Consider the following 27,844-nt stretch of genomic DNA (forward strand, 5'->3'; position numbering starts at 1 on the left):
TGCTGGGTCCTTGGTACAGGGGGTGAGGACCACAACAATGTAATTTATTCCCTGATACATAAACCTAGAATTACTGGTTCTGAGAGACGAGTCTCATATATAGACAGATACACGGCAGGTCATGTATTCAGTCTCTGTGTCTCCACAGATGGATCCAGGAGGAGAAATCCACCAGAGAGATGTCCCCGTCCTCTGTATTCCCAGGACTGTCCAGAGGAGAATCACAACATCCCGGAGGATCATCAGGTAGATGACACTGAAGTCCCCACAACATCTGACCATGAAGTGATGGGACCTGAGCTCATCTTACATTTTTATTTTTAGGGTGAAGATCTGGTTGATATTAAGGTTGAGGTTATACATGGAGCACAAGAGGCGATCGCAATATGGGCCGATCAGCAGGGTGAGGAGGGGAGACTGTCATGTCTGTTCTGTGGTCACCTACTACTACTCCCATAATTTCATCATAACATGTGTGGTAGATCGCTCACACGGAGGTAGACACAGGTACACTGTTTCTTTAAAAACTTCTCGTTGGTTTATTAAGATGCAGCATAAACCAACACTGAGTCCATAAAAGAAATCACGGCCCTTTGGCCAAAAAGTTCTCATTGGTTTATTAAAATGCAGCATAAACCAACACTGAGTCCATAAAAGAAATCACGGCCCTTTGGCCAAAACAGGAAAACAAAGCAAAATGGTAACACAAAAGCACAGTCTTTGTGATAGCAGGGATCCACCTGCTGAGAGTTCAGCAACTCCACTTGGTTCAGGAAAAACAAACACAAGATCCTCTCTGGAGCTAGCTTCTCCAGACACTGAACACTGAATGCCTCAGTAGGACTTGTATTTAAATCAAAGACCACACTCTGAGATGGAGATATGGTGAATGACCTCCCACCCTTCACAATGATCATTCACAAAAAACACTCCCTTTTAACATGGAAGTTTAACCTCTTTAAGCAAATAACATGTTGGAGCAAATTTCATGGTTAACAATTCACAGTAGCTAATAGCCTCCGTGAAACATATCTTCCCTCTATCACTTTACCAGTGACTTTGCCACACATGACACAATCTATTCCGTCACTTTGTGTTTCCTACAGATGGATTCAGGAGGAAAAATCCACCAGAGAGATGTCCCCGTCCTCTGTATCCCCAGGACTGTCCAGAGGAGAATCACAATGTCCCGGAGAGTCATCAGGTAGACGGCGCTGAGCCCTGTACCGGATCTGTATATGGGGGGACATTTCTGATTGAGGTCATAGATGTCACAGATTTTGGTGTTTTCTTGTATTGTGCTGATTGTTACATCTGATATATCAGGAGGAAGATCCAACTAAGAATAAAGTGAAGGACGAGACAGAAGAAGAAGCGATTACGAGGAGGGATCAGCCGTGTGTGAGTGACGGGAAGGAGGAGATTCCGGTAGTTGTTTCCACAGGTGTGTAATAATGACCAGCGTGTGATGATGATGATGATGACCGGCGTGTGATGATGATGATGACCGGTGTGTGATATCGTGTGGAGTCTCCGGTGCAGTGAAGCTTTATCCGCTGTCCTCATCACAGCAGAAGCGTCCGGTGATGGCGCGGCTGCTCCTGTAGAGTCCAGCTGTGCTCTGATGAATACCGGGGCCGCCTTCACACCTCTTCTTTATGATTTAGGAAGCACATATTAGTTTTCCTTCACTTTCTATAATATTCTTTCCATCCTTTACGTCCATATTTTTCTTCCACAAGTCCCTGCTGCCATATAAATGACTGAGCTTGTGCTCCAGGTTATGAATCTCCCCGTCCTATGGATCTCGGGGATGTAGCAGCCTCTGCCTGGTGCTGACGAGTGACGACACATGTCACATGTAGAGTCGTCCTACCTGTCGCCTCTGTTTGCCTCCCACTGCCTCCGACATTGAGGCCGGCGTTCTGGTCCCTCCTCATCCAGGCCGGCCGCCCGATGGCATGAAGACCCCTATGGTAAGTCAGTAAGTGCCATGCTATGGAGGTGTGGGTCAGACATATGGCTGTTGTCCCTCTGCCACTATGGAGGCCATCTTGGATGTAGGAGGACCAGAACACCGGTCTCAGTCGGAGGCAAGCAGAGGCCACCAGGTAGGTGACCGTACATGACAGATGTTTAGTCCTCTGTGCCGGGTGGAGAATTGCTTCATCATAAAAGGGATTAGGAGCTCATATCTACAAACAGCTGCGATGGCCGCATCTAGAGGTGTCGTTATTTTACATCATGTCGGTTTTTGAGTTCTGGTTCAATCAACATATAAACATGGAGATAAGATATTGTCCAGAGGGGGCGCCCTTCACCATGCACGGATTATATCCCCTGTCAGCGTCTCATTTATGGTGAATCTTGTAATATGGAGAGATTCACTATATGGAGAATAGTATTGGGCCACACGCATTAATCACTGCATTCTGGCTTCTCCTTCAGGCCCTGTTGTCCCCCCGGTGTATAACATCCAGCCCTGTCCCACCCCCCAGTATATAACATGTGGCTCCTCAGTATGTATTGGTTACAATTTCAACTGCTGGGTATATAGATCCTGGGGGGGCATACTCAGGGGGTGATATGTGCTGGACAGGCCAGATGTTATACAGGGGTTATATTCACAATAACCAGGGTGTACTTTATTATAAGAGCACATTGTGATTTTGGGAACGTCCCTTTAGAAGAATCTTCACTCTCGGTCTCTCCAGACAAACAAGATGTCGTCTAGGAATCGTCCCCCCATCTGAGCCTCTAACGTGAATAAATAATTCTCTTTCCAACAGTAAAATACATAAATTACCAAAAGAAGGTAAGAAGACGTCCTCATCCAGGTTCCGAAAGTTTTAAGTTTTTTTTTTTTCTACCAATAAATTGGATGAAATTCTTTTTCCGACAAGAATTGTTACCAAAGAAAGAAACTGCTGCTCAGATTCCCGGCCGTTCCTCCGACATCTCCATACATGTGTCCCCACACTTCTCACACTCAGCTCTGATTGGACAATGTAGGAGAACAATGGTAACGCCCAGTTGTCAGTATTTCCTTACATTTATAGGGTGAATAGCAGAAGAACTGCACAGCTTAGTGACCAATAACATTATGACTCCGGAAATGAGAGGACGAGAAAGTAAAAAAAAATTAAAAATCCAATAAAGAAAAAATGTATCTGTAAGGCCGATAATGGGGGAAATGATTTACAGATAAAATGACCAAACAACTTACAATCCTAGAATGTTCTGGTTGGAGGGGACCACCTCCAGGGTCCCCGTATCCAGCCCCCTGCTCAATGCAGGACTCACCATCTCAGACAGATGTCTGTCCGGCCTCTGTTGGATTGTTTTTTCCATTCTTGATGGTTTATTTCTCATTACTGACCTCGCTGTATGAGGAGCTTTTTTGTGGGGGATGAGTTGTATTTCTCATCTTGTTACTTTATCATCTTTATTCTGCTGTTATTTTTTAGAATTTTTCTCTCTTCATGAGCTGCACAAGTTGAGTGATAAAACGACCGTCCACCCTGAGACTGAGAAGCGACTATACGGTTATCATATATAGACTCACTTCCTTGTGTCCTCCATCTGCCTCCTGTAACGGTGAACCGATGGAGGAAACCTGGCAGGTCCTAATAATAAGGCGCTTACACACAGTCTCCATACAGCCGGTCCCAGAGGTTTCCCGGCTTCCATCTTTTTACCACTGTACAGTGATCTGGACTTACAGCACAGACACCGGGGCTGCTCCACATAGTAGTGCTGGCTGGTAGAGCGAGCTGGCAGAAGAAGGTCGACATGTCAGATCTGACCCAAAGATGGCAGGTGCTAGACAATCAAGAAGCGGGACGAGGTCAGAATCAGGAAGCCGAGTAAGAATGGTCCTGTAGATGGAGGCCTAAGTCATCCCGGGGTATTATGGAAGCCAGACAAGGTTACCAAAGACAAACAGGAGCAATGAAAGCAGGTGCAGAATACATCTGTAACTGGTGACGCCCCGCAGACTGCTGGGAGATTAATAGGATGTGGCGCTGCCCCATAGGTCACAGCACAGGAAAGGCAGGGGAGGGTGGGGTAGACGTATTACTGCCCTCCCCATACCACTGCACTGGCCGCCCTGGAAGCCGGGGGAAGGGACCACCGATCTGAGGGGGCAGCGGAGGGCAGAGGACCCCATAGGGGACTGTAAAGGGAAATGTGTAGTGTTCAGTCCCGGGGTGGAGGGTCTCTGTAACTGCGGTAATACAACTGATCCAAGCCAATAACAATATATTTATTTAATTTTCTTTTAGGACTTTTCTACAATAAATACTTTGTTTCTTTTCAGACATTTTTGTGTTACCAAATCCTGGCGGCCATAAACCATAAGCGATGTATTGTTACATGGTGACAGTATTCCTCATTGTTCCCATATAATATACACAACGTCCTGATCAGTCTTTATTACACAAGAATAAGAGGAATAAACTTCATGAATTGTAAGAATAGACGAGATGGAAACAGGAAACTTTCTCCCCGGAGTCTCCACAGAAATCTGCGTATTTCTTCTTCCGTCTCAGGATTCTCGGTTCCGGGGTAAAATCTCTATTCAGTTAGGAAACATTGTTCCATCACTGAGATCGGAGGTGACGGCCGCTCCTGATAAGATTCTGTGTAGGGGGAGGGGCGAGGAGGGCGGGGCTAGAGGCCGAGCTCCTCCCATCTACATGGACTCTGACCAGTAGTGACCGTCCTCTCCTATCTCAGTAATGGGACGCGTACACCCGGCGTCAGACGCTCAATGCAGTGAGGAGGAGAAGCCGCGCGCATGCGGTAGGTTTGTCATGTTCTCAAGCCCCCAAAGCCGTGATGACATGCTAAGTGGGGCGACTGCTCTGGGGTCACGAACGCCTCATCGACAAGTCAAAGGCCTCATTTACATATCATAAACTTTAGAAATACAATACTTTTTCTAAAGATCTGTTTGTGTGTTTAATGTAATAGAGATGTTAGGCGGAGAGTTTATATCTGCAGACACAGCTGCTGCGGGTTCTGGGGGCACAGGGAACGGACAGTTTCCCTTTACACATAATTTTTAAGGACATATATTTAGGGTTTCGGGCAGGGGCGGATGTATCACATGTGCACTAGGTTCAGCTGTATATAGACCAAGTAATGTAAGGAGGCTCCAGGGGATAAGGAGGATCTGTGGTGTAGGGAGGCTCCAGGAGATAAGGAGACTCTGTGGTGTAGGGAGGCTCCAGGGGATAAGGAGGCTCTGTGGTGTAGGGAGGCTCCAGGGGATAAGGAGGCTCTGTGGTGTAGGGAGGCTCCAGGGAATAAGCAGGCTCTGTGGTGTAGGGAGGCTCCAGGGGATAAGGAGGATCCGTGGTGTAGGAAGGCTCCAGGGGATAAGCAGGCTCTGTGGTGTAGGGAGGCTCCAGGGGATAAGGAGGATCCATGATGTAGGGAGGCTCCAGGGGATAAGGAGGATCCGTGGTGTAGGGAGGCTCCAGGGGATAAGGAGGATCCGTGGTGTAGGGAGGCTCCAGGGGATAAGGAGGATCCATGATGTAGGGAGGCTCCAGGGGATAAGCAGGCTCCGTGGTGTAGGGAGGCTCCAGGGGATAAGCAGGCTCTGTGGTGTAGGGAGGCTCCAGGGGATAAGCAGGCTCCGTGGTGTAGGGAGGCTCCAGGGAATAAGTAGGCTCCGTGGTGTAGGGAGGCTCCAGGGGATAAGGAGGTTCCGTGGTGTAGGGAGGCTCCAGGGGATAAGCAGGCTCCGTGGTGTAGGGGAGGCTCCAGGGAATACGCAGGCTCTGTGGTGTAGGGAGGCTCCAGGGGATAAGCAGGCTCTGTGGTGTAGGGAGGCTCCAGGGAATAAGCAGGCTCTGTGGTGTAGGGAGGCTCCAGGGGATAAGGAGGCACCATGGTGTAGGGAGGCTCCAGGGGATTAGGAGGATCCATGGTGTAGGGAGGCTCCAGGGGATAAGGAGGCTCTGTGGTGTAGGGAGGCTCCAGGGAATAAGTAGGCTCTGTGGTGTAGGGAGGCTCCAGGGGGTAAGGAGGATCCGTGGTGTAGGGAGGCTCCAGGGGATAAGCCGGCTCTGTGGTGTAGGGAGGCTCCAGGGGATAAAGAGGATCCGTGGTATAGGGAGGCTCCAGGGGATAAGGAAGATCCATGGTGTGGGGAGGCTCCAGGGGATAAGCAGGCTCTGTGGTGTAGGGAGGCTCCAGGAGATATGGAGGATCCATGGTGTAGGAAGGCTCCAGGAGATAAGCAGGCTCTGTGGTGTAGGGAGGCTCCAGGGGATAAGCAGGCTCTGTGGTGTAGGGAGGCTCCAGGGGATAAGCAGGCTCTGTGGTGTAGGGAGGCTCCAGGGGATAAGGAGGATCCATGATGTAGGGAGGCTCCAGGGGATAAGGAGGATCCGTGGTGTAGGGAGGCTCCAGGGGATAAGGAGGATCCGTGGTGTAGGGAGGCTCCAGGGGATAAGGAGGATCCATGATGTAGGGAGGCTCCAGGGGATAAGCAGGCTCCGTGGTGTAGGGAGGCTCCAGGGGATAAGCAGGCTCTGTGGTGTAGGGAGGCTCCAGGGGATAAGCAGGCTCCGTGGTGTAGGGAGGCTCCAGGGAATAAGCAGGCTCCGTGGTGTAGGGAGGCTCCAGGGGATAAGGAGGTTCCGTGGTGTAGGGAGGCTCCAGGGGATAAGCAGGCTCCGTGGTGTAGGGGAGGCTCCAGGGAATACGCAGGCTCTGTGGTGTAGGGAGGCTCCAGGGGATAAGCAGGCTCTGTGGTGTAGGGAGGCTCCAGGGAATAAGCAGGCTCTGTGGTGTAGGGAGGCTCCAGGGGATAAGGAGGCACCATGGTGTAGGGAGGCTCCAGGGGATTAGGAGGATCCATGGTGTAGGGAGGCTCCAGGGGATAAGGAGGCTCTGTGATGTAGGGAGGCTCCAGGGAATAAGCAGGCTCTGTGGTGTAGGGAGGCTCCAGGGGGTAAGGAGGATCCGTGGTGTAGGGAGGCTCCAGGGGATAAGCCGGCTCTGTGGTGTAGGGAGGCTCCAGGGGATAAAGAGGATCCGTGGTATAGGGAGGCTCCAGGGGATAAGGAGGATCCATGGTGTGGGGAGGCTCCAGGGGATATGGAGGATCTGTGGTGTATGGAGGCTCCAGGAGATAAGCAGGCTCTGTGGTGTAGGGAGGCTCCAGGGGATAAGCAGGCTCCGTGGTGTAGGGAGGCTCCAGGGGATAAGGAGGATCCGTGGTGTCAGGAGGCTCCAGGGGATAAGGAGGCTCTGTGGTGTAGGGAGGCTCCAGGGGATAAGCAGGCTCTGTGGTGTAGGGAGGCTCCAGGGAATAAGCAGGCTCTGTGGTGTAGGGAGGCTCCAGGGGATAAAGAGGATCCGTGGTATAGGGAGGCTCCAGGGGATAAGGAGGATCCATGGTGTGGGGAGGCTCAAGGGGATAAGCAGGCTCTGTGGTGTAGGGAGGCTCCAGGAGATAAGGAGGATCCATGGTGTAGGGAGGCTCCAGGGGATAAGCAGGCTCTGTGGTGTAGGGAGGCTCCAGGGGATAAGCAGGCTCCGTGGTGTAGGGAGACTCCAGGGGATAAGGAGGATCCGTGGTGTCGGGAGGCTCCAGGGGATAAGCAGGCTCCGTGGTGTTGGGAGGCTCCTGGGGATAAGCAAGCTCTGTGGTGTAGGGAGGCTCCAGGGGATAAGCAGGCTCTGTGGTGTAGGGAGGCTCCAGGGGATAAGCAGGCTCCGTGGTGTAGGGAGGCTCCAGGGGATAAGCAGGCTCCGTGGTGTAGGGAGGCTCCAGGGGATAAGGAGGATCCGTGGTGTAGGGAGGCTCCAGGGGATAAGCAGGCTCCGTGGTGTAGGGAGGCTCCAGGGGATAAGGAGGATCCGTGGTGTAGGGAGGCTCCAGGGAATAAGGCGGATCTGTGGTGTAGGGAGGCTCCAGGGGATAAGGAGGATCCGTGATGTAGGGAGGCTCCAGGGGATAAGCAGGCTCTGTGGTGTAGGGAGGCTCCAGGGGGTAAGGAAAATCCATGGTGTAGGGAGGCTCCAGGGGATGATGAGGATCCGTGGTGTAGGGAAGCTCCAGGGGATGATGAGGATCCGTTGTGTAGGGAGGCTCCAGGGGATATACAGGCTCTGTGGTGTAAGGAGGCTCCAGGGGGTAAGGAGGATCCATGGTGTAGGGAGGCTCCAGGGGATAAGGAGGATCCATGGTGTAGGGAGGCTCTAGGGGATAAGGAGGATCCGTGGTGTAGGGAGGCTCCAGGGGATAAGGAGGATCCGTGGTATAGGGAGGCTCCAGGGGATAAGGAGGATCCATGGTGTAGGGAGGCTCCAGGGGATAAGGAGGATCCGTGGCGTAGGGAGGCTACAGGGAATAAGCAGGCTCCGTGGTGTAGGGAGGCTCCAGGGGATGATGAGGATCCGTGGTGTAGGGAGGCTCCAGGGGATGATGAGGATCCGTGGTGTAGGGAGGCTCCAGGGGATGATGAGGATCCATGTTGTAGGGAGGCTCCAGGGGATGATGAGGATCCGTGGTGTAGGGAGGCTCCAGGGGATAAGGAGGATCCGTGGTGTAGGGAGGCTCCAGGGGATAAGGATGATCCGTGTTGTATTGAGGCTCCAGGGGATGATGAGGATCCGTGTTGTAGGGAGGCTCCAGGGGATGATGAGGATCCGTGGTGTAGGGAGGCTCCAGGGGATGATGAGGATCCGTGGTGTAGGGAGGCTCCAGGGGATAAGGAGGATCCGTGGTGTAGGGAGGCGTCAGGGGATAAGGAGGATCCGTGGTGTAGGGTGGTTAATGGAATAAGGAGGCTCCAGAGGATACATGGAGACCCATTTGCACTACAGGTTGCTCACATACTCGAATCATTCCACTTTCTACCACTGTAGATTTTTCTTCTCAGACATTGGGAGAAGGACTCCCCTGGGTACTGTAATTAGGATTTAACACTGTAATATGACTTCGGTGCTATTTCATTCTTCTAAGGATTCGTATCATGTCCTTACTGGGGTTGAGCGAGTATGTTCTGTCCGAGTATGCTCGGGCCGAGCTTCGAGTATTTACAGCTGCTCGGTGATAAGGTTAGATCGCTCCCGTGTGCATGATTTGCAACTGTTTGACAGTTTTATTACATGTGAGGAATATGTAAAAAATAGACATTCCTCACATGTAATAAAGCTGTCAAACAGTCGCAAATCATGCACACGGGAGGGATTCAACCTTATCACCGAGCAGCTATAAATACTCGGAGCCCGCCCGAGCATACTCACCGAAAGGGTTAACAGAACATACTCGCTCAACACTAGTCCTTAGGTATACTGTGGACATGATTACGGCGGCCACCTTTATGAGGCCCACCTTTGTGATTAGTCAGTCTCATTTGCATGCAGTAATAAAAGATTAAAACTCAATTTTTAATTGCGTGGACACTTTTCTACACTAAGGGCGAGATAGGAAGCTTGAGAGAGTGAAATGGCACTGGTGGTACATTAAGGGGGTAAATCCTGATGACAGGTTCCCTTTAAGAACTGTCTATTTGCTGTCTAATCTCTGCCACCCCTGACTTGTGCCAATGTCACCAGTTTATAAGTGTTATTCACTTTACCCGTCATTGTGTTAATGTTATGGCATGTAGTTGTCTTCCTTATTACCGGTACTTTGACTGACGAGGGTCTTCATTGTGAGATCCAGAAAATAAATGTGTAAATCTCTTTGGATATGATTTTTTTAACAACATAAATCTGTCTTTCATCCTTATAGGAAATCCTTGTGAGAATAAAGGTTTATCACTAAATTGTAAAAAAGAAGATATATGGGAGCACTCTAATGGAGGAAACCTCATCACCCTTCCTGCACCTTCTGGACTTCACAGCACTTCACTTTCTTATAATCCTCCTAATCATGAGGAATCATCTCCTGAGCAATCTCACATTGTTATCACAATTCCAGGTGACACAGATACAAGATTTCAGTGTGACAAGCAATTTACTAAAAGCTCAGATTTAAACACACAGAAAACACAAAGGAGAAAAGTCATACTCCTGTTCAGAATGTGGGAAATGCTTTACAAATAAAACAAAACTTGTTATACATCAGAGAAGTCACACAGGAGAGAAGCCATATTCATGTTCAGAATGTGGGAAATGCTTTACAGATAAAGGGAATCTTATTTCACATCAGAGAATTCACACAGGAGAGAAGCCGTATTCATGTTCAGAATGTGGGAAATGCTTTAGACATAAATCAAGATTTATTATACATCAGAGAATTCACACAGGAGAAAAACCATTTTCATGTTCAGTATGTGGGAAATGCTTTACAGATAAAGGGACTCTTATTAGACATCAGAAAACTCACACAGGAGAAAAGCCATATTCCTGTTCAGAATGTGGGAAATGCTTTACATATAAATCAAAATGTGTTAGACATGTGAGAATTCACACAGGAGAAAAGACATTTTCATGTTCGGAATGTGGGAAGGCCTTCACAGGTAAATTAAGTCTTGTGTTGCACAAGAGAAGTCACACTGGGAAGAAGCTGTATTCATGTTCAGAATGTGGGAAATGCTTTACAGATAAATCAAGATTCATTAGACATCAGAGAATTCACACAGGAGAAAAACCATTTTCATGTTCAGTATGTGGGAAATGCTTTAATGATAAAGGGACTCTTATTAGACATCAGAAAACTCACACAGGAGAGAAGCCATATTCATGTTCAGAATGTGGGAAATGCTTTACAGATAAATCAAAATGTGTTAGACATGAGAGAATTCACACAGGAGAAAAGTCATTTTCATGTTCGGAATGTGGGAAGGCCTTCACAGGTAAATTAAGTCTTGTGATGCACGAGAGAAGTCACACTGGGGAGAAGCTGTATTCATGTTCAGAATGTGGGAAATGCTTTCCAACTAAATTAAGATTTATTATACATCAGAGAATTCACACAGGAGAGAAGCCATTTTCATGTTCAGTATGTGGGAAATGCTTTACTGATAAAAAGACTCTTAATAGACATCAGAAAACTCACACAGGAGAGAAGCCATATTCATGTTCAGAATGTGGGAAATGCTTTGGATATAAAGGGAGTTTTATTAGACATCAGACATTTCACACAGGAGAGAAGCCGTATTCATGTTCAGAATGTGGGAAATGCTTTCCAGCTAAATCAAGATTTATTATACATCAGAGAATTCACACAGGAGAGAAGCCATTTTCATGTTCAGTATGTGGGAAATGCTTTATTGATAAAAAGACTCTTATTAGACATCAGAAAACTCACACAGGAGAGAAGCCATATTCATGTTTAGAATGTGGGAAATGCTTTACACATAAATCAAAATGTGTTAGACATGAGAGAATTCACACAGGAATAAAGCCATTTTCATGTTTGGAATGTGCGAAGTCCGTCACAGGTAAATTAAGTCTTGTGAAACATGAGAGAAGTCACACTGGGGAGAAGCCGTATTCATGTTCACTATGTGGGAAATCTTTTGTAAATAAATCGTGCATGCCCTGACAGGAAGGAATCTTTTGTAAATAAATCGTGCATGCCCTGACAGGAAGTGGGAGGAGGCCTGACAGGAAGTGGTGGAGGCGGAGCCTGCCGTGTGCTGCAAGAGTTGTGCTGTGTGTGGAGAGAGCTCCTGGGAAGGGAGGAGAGCCAGGCGGAGGTGACCGAGCGGACCGGGAGGACCAGTAGGAGGCGACCGGAGGGACGAGCGCAAGAGAGCGCTGTGGCAGCGTGCAGTGCCGGCCAGCGGAGGGTGCCAGGTGGTGGTGACAAGGAGGTGATCAGGAGGACCGGTAAGAGGCGACCGGAGGGACAAGCGCGCTGTGATAGCGTGCAGCGTCCCTAGAGGAGGTGAGTGAGGGGCAGGAGGCCGCGATAAGCGGCCCTACTGAACCCAAGTGTGTACTGTACTGTATTGTATTTGTATCTGTATTGTAATTGTATTCCCTAGTCCATATTTAATTGATTACCCCCCGTCCATATTTAATTGATCACCCCCGTCCATATTTAAATTGATTCCCCTGAACACCCCCGTCCATATTTAACTGATCCCTCTGACCACATTAAATTGACCCCCCCGTCCTCATTTAATTGATCCCCGACCACCCCCCGTCCATATTAAAGTGATCCCCCTGACCACATTTAAATGTTTGACCCCCCCAGCCCATAATTGATTGATCCCCCTTGTCCTATTTAATAGATTCCCCTTGTCCACTTTTACTCATCCCCAGTCCCTATCTATTTGCCTTATCCCCCACCATATTTAATTAACCCCTGTCCATAATTAATTGATTGATTCCCCAGACCACAATTAATTATTTCCCCAGTCCATATTTATTGATATTATTGATACTTATTGATCCCCAGTCCTTAGTTAATTGACCCACCGTCCATACCTATTTATTTGCTTTACCCCCCATCCTATTTAATTAAACCCCCTGTCCATAATTAATTGATTGATTCCCTAGTCCACAATTAATTATTTCCCCAGTCCATACTTATTGATCCCAGTCCATAGTTAATTGACACACCGTCCATACTTAATTAATCCACCTGACCCACTCAGCTGATCCCCCGTCCATACTTAATTGATACTTAATTGATCCCCCGTCCATACTTAACTGATCCCGCGCCGATATCTAATCGATACACTTGCACATCCCTAATTGATCCCCGTCCATACACCTATATATAAATAATTGTGTTTTGTACTTGTACATATATACTGACTGTATCCCCATATTTAGAATGACGTCCATGTTGGCCGGAGCCGTGCAGTGTACATCTTGCACAATGTATGCGTTCCCTGAGCCGAACGGTGTGCTGCCTCCCTGGCGCTCGAGTCCGGCACATCGCGGATCGGGTTGACAGGTTACTGGGTGGGGCTGGCGAAGACCCAGCGGTCATGGTCCACATTGGCACCAATGACAAAGTGAGTGGTAGATGGAGGGTCCTTAAAAATGATTTTAGGGATCTAGGTAGGAAGCTTAGGGCAACGACCTCCAAGGTAGTTTTCTCAGAAATACTACCAATCCAGCGAGCCACACAGGAGCGCCAGCGGGAGGTTAGGGAGGTGAATAAGTGGCTAAAGAGTTGGTGCAAGGCAGAAGGGTTTGGGTTCATGGAGAACTGGGCCGACTTCGCTGTCGGCTACAGGCTCTACCGTAGGGACGGGCTGCACCTCAATGGGGAGGGTGCAGCGGTGCTGGGGAAGAAGATGGCTAATAGGTTGGAGGAGTTTTTAAACTAGAGACGGGGGGGGGAACCAAGGAAATAGGTGGGATGTGAGGCAAGCAAGGGGGAAGGGGAGAAGTGAATATAATGAGGGTGGAGAGGGGGGTGGGGATAGTACAGTTAGATCGTTAGAGAAGAATAGGATGCTAAATAACCCCAAAGTTTTATCTTGCATGCTGACCAACGCAAGAAGCCTGACCAATAAGGCGGATGAGCTACGGGCGCTTATATCGGAGGAGAGGTATGACATCGTAGGTATAACAGAGACTTGGCTAGACGATAGCTACGACTGGGCGGTAAATTTAACAGATTATAGTTTATTTAGAAGGGACCGGAAACAGGGGAAAGGCGGAGGAGTCTGCTTATATGTAAAGTCATGTCTAAAACCCAGACTAAGGGAAGAAATAGGAGAGGGAGAAGAGGGGGTCGAGTCCATGTGGGTAGAGATAGAGGGGGCAAAAAATAATAATAAAATATTACTGGGGGTCTGCTATAAGCCACCCAATATAACAGAGGAGAATGAGAAACTGCTATTAGGACAAATAGACAAAGTAGCAAAACATAATGAAGTGATTGTAATGGGGGACTTCAACTACCCGGATATTGACTGGGAAACAGAAACCTGTAGATCGCAGAAAGGAAAAAGGTTCTTGACAAATATTAAGGATAATTATCTCTCCCAACTAGTGCAGGAACCAACGAGAGGGAAGGCCGTGTTGGACTTAATATTGACTAATAGGCCTGATAGAATAACTGAGGTACAGATAGGGGGGCACCTAGGTAATAGCGATCATAATATTATCAATTTCAAAATGCCCTTCAGTAGGGTTATCAATAAGGGAACAACAAAAACATTAAACTTTAGGAGGGCGAAGTTTGATCAGCTGAAAGAAAACCTTCAACTTATAGACTGGGACAAAGTTCTTAATCAAGGAAATACGAATAGTAAATGGGAAACCTTCAAAAGAATTCTGAATACTCAGTGCGAGAGGTATATACCGTATGGGAATAAAAGGGCCAGAAATAAGAGGAAACCAATATGGTTGAACAAGAACGTAAAAGGGGCGTTAAATAGCAAAAAAGAGGCATTCAAGAGATTAAGACAGGAAAACAGTAAGGAGGCACTAATGTGTTACAAGGAAAAAACGAGAACCTGCAAAAAACAAATAAAAATAGCAAAGGAGGAAACAGAGAGACGTATTGCTAGGGAAAGTAGATCAAATCCCAAACTGTTCTTTACGTATATAAATAGTAAAAGGATTAAATCGAATAATATTGGACCGATAAAAAGTGATGAAGGCAAAATCATAGAGAAAGATGAGGATAAAGCTAATCTATTAAATAAATTTTTTTCGTCAACTTTCACAAAGGAAAAAGAACTAACAGGCGAAATAAGAAGTGACAAACTTAATCCTCCACTAAGTATGACAAATCTAACCCAAGCTGGGGTACAGAAACGCCTCAGTAACATTAAAATTAACAAATCACCAGGACCTGATGGCATACACCCACGGGTACTAAGGGAACTAAGTAATGTGATAGACAGACCGTTATATCTTATATTTAAGGACTCTGTTGAGACTGGGTCTGTGCCACTTGATTGGCGACAGGCGAATGTAGTGCCAATATTCAAAAAGGGAGCGAAAAGTGACGCCGGAAACTATCGGCCGGTGAGTCTGACGTCCGTTGTGGGCAAAATTTTTGAAGGCTTTATTAATGAGGCAATCATGGAGCATCTTGATGCTAATAATCTATTAACCCCGAACCAACATGGATTCATGAGGAATCGCTCCTGCCAAACAAACCTGATTGACTTCTACGAGGAGGTTAGCTCTCGAGTAGATCAGGGGGAACCAGTGGATGTCGTGTATCTCGACTTCTCAAAAGCGTTCGATAGCGTGCCACATAATAGGTTGGTATACAAAATGAGAATGATGGGGCTGGGGGAAAATGTCTGCAAGTGGGTAGCTAACTGGCTAAAGGATAGAAGGCAGAGGGTGGTTATAAATGGAATATACTCAGATTGGGTAAGCTTCACTAGTGGGGTACCACAGGGGTCTGTACTAGGCCCAATGTTATTTAATATCTTTATTAACGACATAGTTAACGGGATAAATAGTAAAATATCAATATTTGCAGATGACACAAAGTTATGTAAAACAATTAATACAAAAGAGGATAGTGAAGACCTACAGAGGGATTTGGATAAGCTGGGTAGGTGGAGCATTAAATGGCAAATGAGGTTTAACGAGGAGAAATGTAAGGTCATACATATGGGAAGGAAAAATGGAAGTCACCAGTACTCACTGAATGGGAAATCATTGGGGAATTCAGAGATGGAGAAGGACTTGGGCATCTTGATTGATAGCAAACTAAATTGGAGTGCCCAAAGTCAGGCGGCTGCTGTAAGGGCAAACAGGGTAATGGGATGTATCAGAAGAGGTATAGCTGCAAAGGATGAGAACATTGTTCTTCCACTGTACAAAGCACTGGTCAGACCACACTTGGAATACTGTGCTCAGTTATGGGCCCCAATATATAGAAAGGATATAAATGAGCTTGAAAAGGTACAAAGGAGGGCAACAAAATTAATAAGGGGAATGGAGGGACTGCAATACCCAGAGAGGTTGGCAAAACTAGGACTATTCAGCCTGGAAAAGAGAAGGTTGAGGGGGGACATAATAAATGTGTACAAATATGTTAGGGGACAGTATAGAGACCTTGCCCGGGATTTGTTCAAAAGGAGGGATATTACGGTAACAAGAGGGCACTCACTAAGACTGGAAGAGAAAAGGTTTCAGCACCAGCATAGGAAGGGGTTCTTTACGGTAAGAGCAGTGAGAATATGGAATTCACTGAGTGAGGAGACGGTGATGTCGGATTCACTAAACCAGTTCAAGCGGGGACTGGATGCTTTTCTAGATACCAGGCAGATTTCTGCATATACTTAAAAATAGAATAAAATAGTAGGTTGATACAGGGATTTATTCTGACTGCTGGTTTCAGAGTCGGGAGGGAATTTTTCCTCAGGTGAAGATTGGCCAAATCATTTGGGGTTTTTGCCCTCCTCTGGATCAACTTTAGCAATTACAGAACTAACAGGTCGAACTTGATGGACGCAAGTCTTTATTCGGCTTTACTAACTATGTTACTATGTATCTTGTTAGACATGGGGGAAGTCATACAGGAAAGAAACTGTAATCATGTACACTGTGTGTTTTAAAATTTTTAATAAAATTGCTCAGAATAATGAGTACACTTCCTTTGATAAGTAAGATTGTCATTAATATCTCACTGAATACCAGAACAATTTCTAAAATTTTCCTTTCCCCCATGACCAGCGCCACACGAGAGAGGGAATTCACCCAATAAGGACAGGAAGCGTACTGAATAAGAGGGCTGCACCTCTACCCCGCATCATTTTGGTTTCCTGTCCATGAGGGAACCTGAAGCTGAAGAATCAGGAGAGGAAAGTTAAAGGAGAAACTTACCCAGGCCTTGCCTGGAAGAAAGGCTCCTTGTCTATAGTGCCGTGTCGGGTCCTGGAAGCGCCACCGCTGGTCACTTGAGGGCTCATGTAGATGCGAGCGCCGAAGTCCTTTTGGATGCCTGCTGGCCCCAACAATGTCCCAGGCTTGCGCATGTGCAGGACGCCCTGGGATTGGTGCGCCCTGATGAAGAGCATGCCGGAGACTTCTGACCTGAAGTGTTGGATTTCACTTCCAGGGGGTCTGGAGAAGGCATGTACAAGGGGGTGGGGGAGTTGCTGTGGCTGGTCCCTCTTTTAAAATCACGCCTGACTGCCAAAAGAGTGGGTTTGCTCTGGCTCTCCTTCCCCACGTGATATGGAGGAATGGCAGTGCCAGGATCAGAGTTCACGCAGCAATGGCAGTCTCATGAGTTGCAGAAGTGATAGTACGACCGACCACGAATAATGGTGTGATTTGATCCAGCCTCTGAATCTGGTACCCTTATTAAACTCCAGAATGCTGACTGATCTTTGTGAAATTTCACCATGGTAATTAAGTCCCTTTTTCTTGTCACTAATTACTAGGAACGGCTTAAGAAATGTGGCACAAAAGAATAAGGAGTGAACCCTTTGTAGGGATAAGTTACCTGACTTGTGGCAGAAAAGACTGTGCAGATTGTATACAGAAAACCACATGTGAAGAATCCACTAACTTCATGGATTTGAGATCCGTGATCAGGGCACAAGTTAAGAATTCCCTTGAGACCCTTATTCATAAAAAAAGGAATAGAAAGGGAAGGAAAGGGTCCAAAAAATTATCACCTGATTTAGATGAATCTATAAAGTCGGAAGGTGAATGTGGATTGGATTCTTGTTCCTTTTCATTCTTTAATGGCGATACAGGGGGTAGGCCATGCTTTCCTATAAAAGTCGCAGATAGGTTGATTAAGGCTGTGAGAGCTACCATGGGCATCTCGGATGCTAAGACCCCCAAATCCATACAAGAGTTCATGTTTTGTGGATTAGAGCAAAAAAAAGAGGCGCATATTTCTAATTAATGAAAAGATTCAGGCTCTCATTAAGAGAAAAAACAAAGAGAAAGGTTTCACTACCATCATCTTCTAAGAGAAGATGCCAAAACAAGATTCGTGGAATAAGATCCCAAAGCTAGACGTAGCAGTGGCCAATTCATCCAGAAAATCTACCTTGCCTTTTGAGGATGTGGGTATTCTGAAAGATCATCTGGATAGAAAGGTAGATGGTTACTTAAGACACACCTGGGAGTCCTCGGTGGGTGCCCTGAAGCCAGCGGTCTCTACGACCTGTACAGCCAGATCTATGATTATCTGGTTGCAACAACTAGAAGGTCAACCGAAGGATAATGTCCCAAAGGAAAAGATCCTGGCTGATGCAGGGAGCAGCAGCTTTTATTGCAGATGCCTCAGCAGACTCAGTGAGGCTGGCAGCCAGGTTAGCGGGCCTCTCTATTGCCACTCGTAGGGCGCTATGGGTAAAAAGTTGGCCTGGGGATGTCCAGTCAAAGACCAAACTGTGTTCAATCCCATGTGATGGGGGCTTTCTTTTTGGTCAAGTTCTGGATGACATCTTGGACAAAGCTGGAGATAAAAAGAAAGGATTCCCCAGTTTGTCTATCCCAGAATACAGGAGTACCTTTTGGAATAGAAGATACGGCTGAAAAAGACCTCCTAGGGATCAGGAAAAATAGGAAGTCAGAAGACTAAAAAAAAGGTTTCATGTTTGGGGGGCCGCCTTCAGGGGGAAGGAAGTCTTCCCAGTGATGTCATTCCCCCGGAAGGAGGAAAGCTTTCCCTCTTCCTCCATGCATACGAATAAAATTCATCCCATGTCTGGATTCTAGGGATAGTGGAAGCAGACCTAAAATTGGAATTCCAGACTATCCTTCCACCCCTGCGAACCTTCATGGTGACACCTCTCCGAAGGTCTTCCAAGCAATAGTTAGTTTTTGGTCCTCTTGGAGGTACCCATAGAAGAATAAGGAAAGGGATTATATTCCCCCCTTTTCTTGATAAAGAAGCTGGATGGCACTTTCAGAACTATAGTAAATTTGAGAGGTCTGAACAGATTTCTGGTGTATCAACCCTTCAAGATGAAGTCAAAACAATCGGCTGTAAAACTTCTGTTTCTAGGTTGCTACATCGTGAGGACCTGCGCCGCGGTCAGCTGACTGTGACACGGGTGCCATGTGATGCCGACGCCGCGGGCCGCCCCGCCTATCATGACGCGGTATGCGGCATCAAAGGTCCTCAAACCTATCGATCAGACTATAGACATCCGTTTTTTACACACGTGGTGATTGGCGTGGGCACATTTAAAAGGGATCACATTGACACTGACACATACCCCCTGACGAAGGTTCGCTGAAACACGCGTTGGGGTAGATGTACACCACCCAGCCGTTGGTACGCTCCTGGCTTCCTGTACCCAAGGTAGCTATGTATTTTATCTGCATATGGAATCATGACTTATAAACTACCCTAGATGGATGGGAATATTAGAGCAGTGTTATGGATTGGACCATATTTATTTAATCATCGATAATATTGTCGGGCCATAAGGGCTGGCTGTGTGATATGTCCGTTCTCTTTTCTGTACATGGTCATTGGTGTTTACTACTCCTTATGTAATCTAATTGACTTTTAACTTAGATATATTCAATAAACATTTATATATTTTTTTACATCTAAGTAATGTTTATGGGCTTTATGTCGCTATTTTTTCCTTGGTCATTTTTCTTTTTTTTGATCAAAAATAGTTCACTAAGTACCCTATATTTATTATGCAACTTTGCTTTACATTTATATATAATGATGGTAGGGTATGAGATATATTTTTTGTCTTTTGTAGGTTTTGCTTCTTTTTGCTAGTGTGAACATGCTCCTATTTCTTGCATGTCTACCATCTTAGACCTCAGTTCACATTGCTTGGTTTTTTGTCTTGTTTGCATTCTGTGCAATTTAAGGGTGTGGCATGCCCTTTGTTGAGCTGATTAGTATATATGTAGCTTACCACGGGCCTAGGTGGTCTGGAGTTGGGACCCGGTCCTATTTGTCTACCCTTTTATATGCATTACTTCAACTTTGATATACAGTAAGGTTTTTAATATAGGCAGTATAGGTACCGTCCCAATTTAGGGTCACCTTGCCGCTGGTGGGACGGCTTGTATACTTTTTTTGATCAAAAATAGTTCACTAAGTACCCTATATTTATTATGCAACTTTGCTTTACATTTATATATAATGATGGTAGGGTATGAGATATATTTTTTGTCTTTTGTAGGTTTTGCTTCTTTTTGCTAGTGTGAACATGCTCCTATTTCTTGCATGTCTACCATCTTAGACCTGAGTTCACATTGCTTGGTCCTTATGTAATCTAATTGACTTTTAACTAAGATACACTGTGTGCTGAATTATTAGGCAAGTTGTATTTTAGAGGATTATTTTTATTATTGATCAACAACTATGTTCTCAATTCACCCAAAAGACTCATAAATATCCAAGCTTAATATTTTTGGAAGTTGGAGTGGTTTTTTTTTAGATTTGGCTATCTTAGGAGGATATCTGTTTGTGCAGGTAACTATTACTGTCCCGAATTATTAGGCAACTTAATAAAAAACAAATATAATCCCGTCTTACTTGTTTATTTTCACCAGGTAAACCAATATCAGTGCACAAAATTTAGAAATAAACATTTCTGACATGCAAAAACCAAAATAATTCGTGATCAATATAGCCACCTTTCTTTATGATGACACTCGGCAGCCTCCATCCATAGATTCTGTCAGTTGCTTGATCTGTTTTCGATCAACATTGCGTGCAGCAGCCACCAGAGTCTCCCAGACACTGCTCCGAGAGGTGTACTGTTTTCCCTCCCTGTTGATTTCACATTTTATGATGGACCATAGGTTCTCTATGGGGTTCAGATCAGGTGAACAAGGGGGCCATGTCATTATTTTTTCTTCTTTTAGACCTTTACTGGCCAGCCACGCTGTGGAGTAGTTGGATGCATGTGATGGAGCATTGTCCTGCATGAAAATCATGTTTTTCTTGAACGATACCGACTTCTTCCTGTACCACTGCTTGAAGAAGTTGTCTTCCAGAAACTGGCAGTAGGTCTGGGAGTTGAGCTTCACTCCATCCTCAACCCGAAAAGGTCCCACAAGTTCATCTTTGATGATACCAGCTCATACTCATACCGGAGTGGAGCTCTCTGCCCTTTACTGATCCAGCCTCTGGCCCATCCATCTGGCCCATCAAGGGTTACTCTCATTTCATCAGTCCATAAAACCTTTGAAAAATCAACCTTAATATATTTCTTGAACCATTCTTGAAGTTTTATCTTATGTTTCTTGTTCAAAGGTGGTGGTTTTTCAGCCTTCCTTACCTTGGCCATGTCCCTGAGTATCGCACACTTTGTGCTTTTTGATACTCCAGTAACGTTGCAGCTCTGAAATATGGAAAAACTGGTGGCGAATGGCATCTTGGCAGCTTCACGCTTGATTTTCCTCAATTCATGGGCAGTTATTTTGTGCCTTTTTTGGCCAACACGCTTCTTGCGACCCTGTTGGCTATTTTCCATGAAACGCTTGATTGTTCGGTGATCACGCTTCAAAAGTTTGGAAATTTCAAGACTGCTGCATCCCTCTGCAAGACATCTCACAATTTTGGACATTTCAGAGCCCGTCAAATCTCTCTTCTGACCCATTTTGCCAAAGGAAAGGAAGTTGCCTAATAATTAAGCACACCTTATATAGGGTGTTGATGTCATTAGACAACACCCCTCCTCATTACAGAGATGCACATCACCAGATTTACTTAATTGGTAGTTGGCTCTCAAGCCTATGCAGCTTGGAGTAGGACGACATGTATAAAACGTATCATGTGATCAAAATACTCATTTGCCTAATAATTCTGAACACAGTGTATATTCAATAAAGATTTATGTATTTTTTACATCTAAGTAATGTTTATGGGCTTTATGTCGCTATTTTTTCCTTGGTAATTTTTCTCAGTTGTTTTTGCGATGCCCTCTCGTTAATCGTCCATGAGTCTCCCCGTTGTGGTGGTGTATTAGCTGCGTGATTATGCGGAATCTTCTGTGGTATGTCTTAATGAGAAACGATGCATACTACCATGTTTCAATCCATGCAGAAGCTGAAAAATTCCCGAGAGTGGCCCTATCCATAAACTAGAGAATCAGACATTTTCAGTTCAGGGCCCCGGCCTTTTGGTCTGTCCATGGCTCCGAGAGTATTTACAAAGATCATAGTGGAGATGACAGCGAATCTTTGTGAACAGAACACCCTAATAATTCCATACTTAGACTATTTCCTGACGGTAAGCAGATCACTAGAACCCTGCATACAGGGATGGTGGATCGGCACTCCGTTAGCGTGGTGCACGTGGAGTAGAATATGCAGAAAGGAAGTAGTTCCCGACACTCACGTATTCAGTGAATAATTGCTCACTAGATCGCTCACTCAGCTGCACACGGAGGTAGACACAGGTACGCTTTCTTTAAATCTCTTGTTGGTTTATTAGAATGTGGCATAAACCAACATTGAGTCAATGAAAATAAAACAGCCCTTTGGGCAAAACGGGAAAACAAAAAAATAAAATGGTCACGCAAAACACAGTCCTTGTGTTAGCAGGGGTCCACCTGCTCAGAGTCTAGCTACTCCACAAGGTTCAGGTCAGCTCAACACAAACATGTCTGGAGTTTGCCTCCCCAGACTTACTGAACAAGTAATGCCTCAGCAAACCTTGTATTTAGACCCCAGACCGCACCTTCAGGTGGAGATATGGAGAACAACCTCCCGCCCGCTCTATGGTTGTTCTTATAAAGACATACATTTTACAAGTGGCGACTTAACCCTTCTCAGCAAATAACATGCTGAAGGAAACTTAACGGCTTTATTTCACTAAAGCTAATGGCCTCAGGAAAACATATCTCCCCTCCAGCACTTTACCAGTGACTTTGTCACATCTTTTATTTCATTGCCAATTCCAGTGGACATTTCAGCCCATCCCAGGCTTTTTTCAGCAATGCAGTCATCATATAATCACTAGTTTATAAAGGATTACACCTCAGAAGTGACATCAGATGTAAAACAAAAAACCGCCTACCCGATATAATTCTTTATGCATGAATCCCGTATAACATAATTTATTTTTTATTTTAGGTATTTTTTGAATTATTATATTATTCACGGCTACGTAGAGATTGTTGCATTAAATATAATTAATCAAAGCTATATTGAGGAATCATATGCTATACAGAAAGTTTATTCCTTAGAATATTATAGTGTATCAAATCTATTCTATTAGTTATTTTTAAATTAATCCTCTATTAGATTTATTTCTATTCAATTTACTAATATGAAGTTGAAACATGATTATCTCATTATATTATTATTATTATTATTATATCATACGTAAATTATCTTATGAAAATAACTTCCACTTGGACTGTGTCGAGTATCATCATTGAAATTACATCAAGTAGGGATTCATCAATATTAAATCAGCGCAACAATGTTGTCTAAAACAAAGAAATACCGTATTTTTCGGACTATAAGACGCACCTAGGTTTTAGAGGAAGAAAATAGAAAAAAAATGTAAGCAAAAAATGTGGTCATGATGCCCTGTTATGGGGGAGGGGGTCTGCTGCTCACACTGTTATAGGGGTAATATCCCCCAATTCTGTTAATATTCCCCATCCTGGTCTGTATGGCCCCCTCCTTCCTGTTATATGTGGCCCTCATCACCATCCTGATGTGCATGGCACCCCTCATCCCCATCCTGGTCTGCATGGCACCCCAATCCCCCATCTTTGTATACATGGCACCCCAATCTCCTATCCTGGTATGCATGGCACCCCTTGATCCCCATCCTGATATGCTAGGCACACCTCATCCTGGTAGGCATGGCACCCCTCATCCTGGTATGCATGGTTCTCCTCATCTTGGTATGCATGGCACCCCTCATCCCTCTTCTTGGTATGCATGGCACCCCTCATCCTGGTATGCATGGCACCCCTCATCCTAGTATACAAGGCCATCCCCTGATCCCCATCACGTTGCACACACAAAAATAAACAATCATAATCACCTCCTCTCTCCTCCAGCGCTACGTCCCACTCTGCTGTCGACACTCTCACTATGAAAGGCATGCATGGCGTCCCTGCCATGCGCCCTCACACAGTGTGAGATGCTGTTCTGGAATAGTTACTGCTCCCTGCGACAGAACTGTGTGTGTGTGGAGCAGTGACCATTTACTCGCACAGTACCTGCAGCACAACTTCTGCTGCGGACGGCGGTCTTTGTGCCCACTATTAAAGACCATGAATATTCACTACAACCCATTGGAGTGGATTGTAGTGAATATTCATGGTCTTTAATAGCGGGAACATAAACCGAACAGCGGCAGCCGGAGCCGCACTGCGGCTACAGTGTGCGCGTTTTTGAGGAAAATTAATCATTGTTCTCCACGCCCATTGGCGTGTGGAGCAGTGAATATTCATTTTCTTTAGCAGCGGGCACAGTGTAGGCTGCAGCAGGCGGCTCCTGCCTCTTGTGCCCCGCCGCCGCTCCCCTCACCACCCACAGCCATAGGTATATAGTACGGGGCACAGTTCGGACTATAAAAATTTTGGAGGAAAAAAGTGCGTCTTATAGTCCGAAAAAATACGGTATATTTTTTAATCACAAACAAATTTAAGGTAAAAATAAAAGATAAAATTTCATATATTGCGACTCATTTCATAACCTTTATTAATACATTCGGGGATAACGTTTTTACATTATGTATCCAATACGCCTCACTTCGGAGGAGCATTGTCTTTATATTACCACCCCTCCTAGGAATTCTAGGAATTATCACCTGTTCCAGCACTTGGTATTTTAATTGTGCGATAGTATGTGTGTTTTTTTTTCCCTGAAAATGTGCTGGAAGAGGTAATGGCAATACCAATAAAGGTAATATCTCCGCACCTTATTGTGGATTTGTGCTTATTAATCTTTGTACCAACTGATTGCGTGGTTTCTCCACTATAAGCTAAACCACAGGGACATTTTATCATATAAATCACGTTATTGGAGAGGCAAGTAAAAAAAACCTTTTCTTTTTCGTGGTTGTCCAGTTTGAGAGTCATAAAAAAAAAAAATTCTCCTTTAGTAACATTATTACATTGGAAACATCCCAAACATGGATATGTACCGTTTTTTCCTACTAGAAATAATTAATATTAGTCAACTTTTTGTTACAAATCAATGGGAGATTCTCAAGCTGTGATATCTGAGGATACGCATGATGTCAGATATGCCGATGTTTTTTAACAATATGATCAACTTTTAAATTGATTGGATGATAATCCCTGACAAAAGGTATCCTGTGTGATAATGCACTTCTAGATCTTTTATTAGACAGAGAATCCTCTTTAACTTTCTCTAACAGGTGGCGTGGATAACCTCTCGCCGTAAAATCATGTCGCATTTCAGTAAGTCTCTGTTCACAAAGAGATGGTTCGGACACAATTCTGCGTATCCTTTGTAACTGTGATTTAGGGATAGCCCTCTTAAGAGAATAAGAGTGCGCACTTTCAAAGTATAAAACACTATTTTTGTCCGTATTTTTTTTTTTATATAAATCTGTATCCAGACTATTATCATTTTTAATAATTGATGTATCTAAAAAAATTTAATTCTGCGCAAATCGTTTGTCGTGGTAAATTTTAATTCATCCCAAATATTATTCAGATATTTTTCAAAATCTTGCATTGCCTCTAGTGTGGCCCCTCCCATATGCAAATGACATCGTCAACATATCTATACCACGTTTTCACGTGTGTTTGAAATAAAGTATGTTTGTATATAAATCGTTCTTCAAAGAATGCCATATATGCATTTGCATATGGGGGGGCCACATTAGCACCCATCGCCAAACCCCTCCGTTGACAATAGAAAGTGTCCTGAAAGAGAAAATAGTTCTCATTGAGGACTAGAGTAAAAAAAACGATAATGCAATCAATTTGGAAGTGTGTAAATTCATTTAAATTCAAAATCCAGTGGATCGCCTCAAGTCCCTTGTGATGTCCTCTAGAAGTGTATAAATTAGCTCCATCAATGGTAACTAATATAGTATCATCTCCACTATCATCAATCATTTTAATTTTTTTCAAAAAAATCTTTAGTATCCAGAAGAAATGCTTTTGGGTTTTTTTTGATTAAAAGTGTGAGGAGGATCCTTTCCAACATGATTGATAACGGGGATAATACCGAGTTAGTTGATGCCACAATTGGCCTTGCCGGAGGATCAATTAAGGTTGTATGCACCTTTGACAGTATATAAAATACAGGTGTAAGGGGATCCGTCTTCACCAAAAACTCCGCTAATTTATCATCAATAATACCCAGGTTTTTATATTTATCAATCATGTCGGAAATTTTCCTCTGAATTTTGGGCAAGGGATCATGGCTCAGTGGTACATAGGTCGTCTGATCTGACAATTGTCGCAGGATTTCTTTTTTTTATATTTGTAACGATCCATTACCACCACTGAACCACCCTTGGCTGCCGGTTTAATTTCGATCGAATCGTCATGCGTTAAAGAAGTCAATGCTTGTCTCTCTCTAAAACCCAAATTCATTCTTGGATAAGGACCACTTTGTCTATCTGCATACGTGAATTTTGGGTGGAGAGAAAAAGCTTCTTTGTCTTAATCCCAGTTCAGATGCAGTAAAGCATTTCACCTGTAATACAGATAAAGTGCGCGCAGGTGTAATCACATTTGAAAAATACGTATTAATCTGACATTACGGAGAAACTTAATGTCCAAATCAAGTTGAAATGTATTAAGTTTGGACATAACAACAAATGAAAGTCCTTTCTGCAATACTTGCATCTGAATTGCAAAAAAGTTTTTGATGAAATGTTTAAAACAAGGGACTCCTCTCTACCCGAGATCTTGTTTGCATCGCAGGTGTAGCTGTGTCGGTGATGGCGACCTGCTCTCCTCCTCTTCTTGTGATGTTCTGCTTCTTTGTTCTCGTGGAAAAAGGACGTGGATTCCTCCAGGATCCTGAGAACTCGCTGCTAGAATCAGATGAATAAAAATCATTCCTAAAACATTGTCTGGGATTTCTAATCCTATTGAAAGTTTGCTCTCGCCATCTATAAACTTTATTATTTAGATAGTCTTCAGTGTCACGAGTAAATTTCCTTCTTTCTCTCTCTTGTAAATCCTTTCAATGAATATCCAGAACAGAATTACAAAGATTCCTTCATAATGGAAAGTTTATCAGATTTCAAACAGGAGGTTAATTGCTCTTCAATATTAGCACTCTGAACTTTAAGGTCAGCGATGGCTTTATGCAATCTGTCAATAGTTAGTAACATCAAATCCATAGAGCATTTATTAAGCACTTGCTCAAAATCATCGCAGAATATATTATCTTCTGAAAACAGCGTCGAGCGTAGGTTAAACCCTTAAGTCCTGCTGTATTTTCTTTTCTCGATAATATTCTACAAGTGTTTCAGCATGCAACTCGTATGAAATCAACCTCTTAGTTTCCCCTCTCAAAGTCCCGTCTTTTGAACTCACTTGTTGGGATTGTCAGGAAATCTGTTGATATTGTGGATTGCGCCATAATTCTAGCGGCTTCTTCCTAATTGAAAATCCGACTTGTTGCAGCGATGGTGAAAAATGTGTGCTCGTATCCCAATATGAATACAGGGATGATGGATCGGTGGTGGTGCTGCACGCGGAGTAGAATATGCAGAAAGGAAGTGATTCCCAGCACTCACGTGTTCAGTGAATAATTGCTCTTTTATTTCATTGCCAATTCCAAAGGATGTTTCAGCCTGTCCCAGGCTTTTTTCAACAATGCAGTCATCATACAATCACTAGTTTATATTAAATTAGATTAGATTAGAGAAGTCGCATTATTATTATTTACTATTATAGCACCATTAATTTCATGGCACTTTACATGTTTAAAAGGGATATACACAGCAAACAACAAGTACAATAATTGGAACAAAAACAAGTCAGCGACTGGTACACGAGGAGAGAGGACCCTGCCCGCGAGG

General features: G+C 44.6%; 1 protein-coding gene and 1 long non-coding RNA gene across 2 annotated transcripts; both read left to right on the top strand.

The window, feature by feature from the left end:
* The first annotated feature begins 1,105 nt into the window (after nt 1-1,105).
* Nucleotides 1,106-16,775, top strand: LOC141272338 (uncharacterized). The gene is made up of 5 exons (XR_012321998.1): nt 1,106-1,204; nt 1,327-1,444; nt 9,764-9,952; nt 11,565-11,866; nt 16,591-16,775. It is a non-coding gene; the product is annotated as an uncharacterized lncRNA (long non-coding RNA).
* LOC141165203 (uncharacterized) lies at nt 10,013-11,555 on the top strand (the record flags this gene model as incomplete). Its single annotated transcript, XM_073650835.1, has 1 exon — nt 10,013-11,555. A coding segment is annotated over one exon (1,509 nt), but the record flags the coding sequence as incomplete, so codon positions are not given.
* Nucleotides 16,776-27,844: the final 11,069 nt, after the last annotated feature.

This window comes from Phyllobates terribilis, unplaced genomic scaffold, assembly GCF_046119375.1.
Source record: "Phyllobates terribilis strain yellow unplaced genomic scaffold, ASM4611937v1 Scaffold_1__5_contigs__length_1240528914, whole genome shotgun sequence".
Classification (NCBI taxonomy): domain Eukaryota; kingdom Metazoa; phylum Chordata; class Amphibia; order Anura; family Dendrobatidae; genus Phyllobates; species Phyllobates terribilis.